This window comes from Sinocyclocheilus anshuiensis, unplaced genomic scaffold (assembly GCF_001515605.1).
Source record: "Sinocyclocheilus anshuiensis isolate Anshui unplaced genomic scaffold, SAMN03320099.WGS_v1.1 scaffold1074, whole genome shotgun sequence".
NCBI classification, from domain to species: Eukaryota; Metazoa; Chordata; class Actinopteri; order Cypriniformes; family Cyprinidae; genus Sinocyclocheilus; species Sinocyclocheilus anshuiensis.
The window spans coordinates 108,015-112,426 of NW_015539894.1; the positions used below are offsets into that span (position 1 = coordinate 108,015).

The window sequence follows — 4,412 nt, forward strand, 5'->3', positions numbered from 1 at the left end:
ATCCGGCACACGCTTCCTGAAACACACGACACACACAGGTTACAAACACAGCACAAACTCTCTGATGTTTGTCCCAGACAGCGCTGAGATGAATGAAGCGGCTCCAGAGCTCGAGCGTCGTCACCTGGGAGCGGCTTTGATGATGTTGTCGACGCGCAGGATCATCTCAGCCGCCTCGGCTGCGCTCAGCAGCACCTGCCTCTTCACCTGGAAGCTCTCGGTGATGCCCAGAGCCGCCATGTCTCCCACCGCGCCCTGGGTCATGTCTGAAAGCACAGGGGTCAGAGGTCAGAGACTCAGGGCTGATGTCAGAGCGAGTGTGTCTTACCCAGGCCGAAGGTGCTCTTGTTGTCCTGGTGAGCGGCTCTCAGCTGAGACACCAGCTCTGCGCTGTCGTACCCCGCGTTATCAGCGATGATGGTGGGCAGCTGCAACACAAACAGCACACACCTGAGAGCCGCTGGAGCGTGTGATGCACATAAACCACATGACCAGTCACTCAACACTTGCTCTGAACCAGCAGAACCAAGCAGCAAAGCGCTGCTTTGTTACGGAATAAAGACACATTGTGAGCAAGTCAACGACCGTCACTTAATTCATTCCCACATCAATCGGCATTTTGAATGAACTGGTTGAGTGAATGATTCAATTACTCGCTCTCTAATAACTGTGGCTGTCTTAACGTTTTTCAACACAAGTACCTATTTCAGAGAGTATGTGATTTCAGATGCAGTCATTCATGTGTTTGAATTAATCAACTGAATGAATGATGGTATTTTTCTCAATTAGTTATGCATTATATTGTAATTGCAGTGCAAATACCTAAAAGATGACGCATGCATTTAATAAGAAAAAGCCTGTTCTCCTAAGGGTGCAAAAGCCCCTGCAAATCTATATAGAGGAGTGAAATGTCTGTAGATGTGCAGACTGTGCTGCTGGTGTGACGTACCATCATCAGGGCTTTAGCGAAGGACTCCATGGCCACGGCCTCTTTCCCTGGCGTGCGGTTGGCCAGATCGGACACGGCTTTAGCCATCAGCATCTCGGAGCAGCCTGAAACACAGACACACACGCATGTGTGAGAGAGTGAGAGTGTGGTTACAGAGAGTGAGTCAGACAGCCGCTGGCGTCCTCACCTCCGCCGAACACGGTGCGTGTCTCTTTGACCGTCTGCGCCAGCACACACAGAGCGTCGTGCAGCGAGCGCTCGGCCTCGTCCAGGATCTGCTGCGTCGCCCCGCGCAGGACGATGGTGCACGCTTCACCTGCACACACACACAGTCCCATCAGCGGTTCACAGGAGCGACGTCAAAATCGTGCCGCTCTCCACACAGGTGGGGTTGGTTTGGGCGCACACTCACCCATGTCCACGCCAGAGAAGTGTATGAGCATGTCCTCTCCGATCATGACCTCCTCGATCAGCTTACAGTGGCCGAGCTTCACCAGCTCAGGGTGGTCAAAGGTCGAGGTGATCTCTCCGCCTGAGCACACAAACCAGCAGAATCAACACCTGCACACCGACGAGCATGTTTATGACTCCTCTGTGCATGCTTGCATCATGTATTTAACACTTTGAAACTCAATCTTGTGAGCTTCTTCAAGTGGATTCTTCTGAAGGAGCGAGAGAAAGAGAATTCTGCTTGCCTGATCAGACAGTTAACCCGAATAAACATCACACTCGGGAAGCACAGGAAGTTCAGCAAGAATAATTCTGATTTTATTACATTTGGTGTGAATAGCGATTGATAATGAGTGGATAATGAGTTGAGTTGAGTGAATCTCCTGAAGAAATCAAAACTAATGCACACCTGCACACAGAAGAATCACACTGCAGTAAAGATGTAGCTCTTATATTTATAACATACGTGACGTGACCAGGAGAGTGCAGTTTCCCTGAAAACCAGCACGACTGTAAATTTGACACTGACTTCATGCAAGAGCTCACACGAGTAGTTAATATTAAGTGCTCCACAATACTGTCAACGTTGACTGTTTTTGCTCGATTTGGTTAAAATAGTTCCAAACCCAGATCACAGCAGAACAGTCGCGCATCTCTGAGCGACACAGCAGTGTTTCCTTACCGAATGATTCGTGTGTTAATCATTTGAGTCACATGATTCAGTGACTCATTCATAAAGACAGGCACTCGCTTCATTCTTGAGTGAATCAGCTGTCTGAACAAATCATTTGAATGAATGACTCAATGACTCACTCATTAAGGCACACACTTGCTGCCACCTACTGGCGGTTTACTTTCACATTTAAAATTAGCTTAGCTTTGCTTTTTTTTTTTACAACATTTCATATTTGTATATTAAAAAACTGATTTAAAACAACATTATTTATGGTGTGCACTAGACAGTGTTTGTGTACCTGTGACGAGAGCCAAGCGCTCGACTCCCATGAAATCAGCGTGCTCGATGGCCATCACACCAGCGGACGCAAACAGCTGCTCTGGGTAGTTATAGATCAGCTGCCTGAGGACAAACAACCGCAGAACTACGCTCACACAGGCGTCACATGACCACACACAAGCGTCACATGACCACACACAAGCGTCACAATCTCACACACGCGTCACATGACCCCGCACACTCGTCACATGACCACACGCGCGCGCGTCACATGGCCACACACATGCGCGTCACATGACCACACACACACAAGCGTCACATGACCACACACACACACGCGTCACATGACCACACACGCGTGCGTCACATGACCACACACGCGCGCGCCACATGACCACACACACACGCGCCCGAGTCACATGACCACACACGCGCGTCACATGACCACGCGTCACATGACCACGCGTCACATGACCACACACACGCGTCACATGACCACACACACACATGCGTCACATGACCACACACACGCGCGCGTCACATGACACCACACACACACACGTGTCACATGACCACACACACGCGTGTCCCGAGATCGGCGCACCTGTTGATGAAGCAGTTGATGCCGTGCTTGAGGATGCGCTCCACCTTCTCCTTCATCTTCTCCTTCTCGGCCGTCTCGATCTCGGCCACTTTAGCTGTGGAGTCCACACGCACTCTGGAGCCGAAGATCTGCGGAGACACACGCTAGCGTTAGCTTCCTGGTGCTCGTCACGCCTGCGCTCAGGCTCAGCGACCGGAGACGCCGTACCTTGATCTTGTCCGTGTCCATGCCGGTGTTGGCGATGAGGATGTTGGCGTTCTCGATCCTCTTGGGCTGGTTGACGCCGATCCTCTTGTCCAGCAGGAAGCCTGTGAGGAGCAGGAAGAGCCGGCTTCATTAACTCACTAACAGCACTGACTGACCGATCACAGATCAATCTGCAGAACTACATGCTGCTTTCCTCAATGCTTCACAAACATTATTATTATTTGAGATAAGAACAAACTAAAAGCAGATCCTTAGTTAGTATATATTACTCAGTACACTAATACTCAGAGAAGAGATATGATTTATGCACTATAACTACAGGAAGATTAAAACACCCTTATTAAAAATCATAATACACACCATTCAAAATATTACAATTCTGGCCAATGCTGATCAGATGATCATTGTTTTACAGCTTTTATTTACTATTTTGTCTAAATAAACAATAATAAAACCCCCACTAAAACTATATATTATTTAAATAGAATAATAACAATGGAACTACTAAATACTAATAAGCTAATAAATACTATGACTATTATTATATTCCTGGTATTATTAATATGATACTACTAATAATAATGATATGCAAATATTAATCCATTGCATTATCAAAATTAAATATCCAGTATATTTATTTGTTAATGCTCATTTTTAAAATACCCTTTCTATGATCTAATGCTCACTTTAAGTAATATATTTTTTTTTATTATTTAATAAAATATTATTACGGACATACCAATGTTTCCCATTCATGAGGAGACGGTCTAATCTGTTCAGTCAGTTTCATAATAAACATAAAATATATTAAAACATCTTTAGCGCTGTGTTTGGCACCACTGCTTTGGCAAACGAACTGAAACTGAACGCCCTTATCAAGTCTGCGCTGCGTGTTTGAAAGTGAAACGCAATGAAATGCTGTTTGATGTTGAGCTGAGTGTGCGCTGCAGACCTTCGTCCAGGTAGGAGTCGGTCAGGCTGCCTCCCAGCTTCTTGATGACGTGGATGGCCTCCAGGTTGCCAGATCCCTTGAGTCTGAGCACGGCCTCCATGGCCAGCTTGGAGAAGTGTTCCTTGTGGTGCGTCAGCAGCTTGGAGGACAGCGTGGTGCGCGCGATGTTCATCAGATCCTGCTGGAACTTCAGCTCGTCGCTCCTGCGGACACAGACGCTCCGCTTCAGCCACCATCTCTGAGACTCACACACACACACACACACACACACTCTCTCTCTCTCTCTCTCTCTCTC

General features: G+C 47.4%; 1 protein-coding gene across 1 annotated transcript in view; it reads right to left on the reverse strand.

Annotated features, from left to right (window-relative positions):
* LOC107685884 (T-complex protein 1 subunit beta-like) overlaps positions 1-4,412 on the reverse strand; it is an 8,560-nt gene that overhangs the window by 435 nt on the left and 3,713 nt on the right. Inside the window, 10 exon segments of the mRNA XM_016482618.1 lie at positions 1-16; positions 125-266; positions 329-428; positions 950-1,053; positions 1,137-1,265; positions 1,362-1,481; positions 2,374-2,477; positions 2,959-3,086; positions 3,166-3,266; positions 4,118-4,320. Of these exon segments, the coding sequence (XP_016338104.1) occupies positions 1-16; positions 125-266; positions 329-428; positions 950-1,053; positions 1,137-1,265; positions 1,362-1,481; positions 2,374-2,477; positions 2,959-3,086; positions 3,166-3,266; positions 4,118-4,320 (1,147 nt within the window).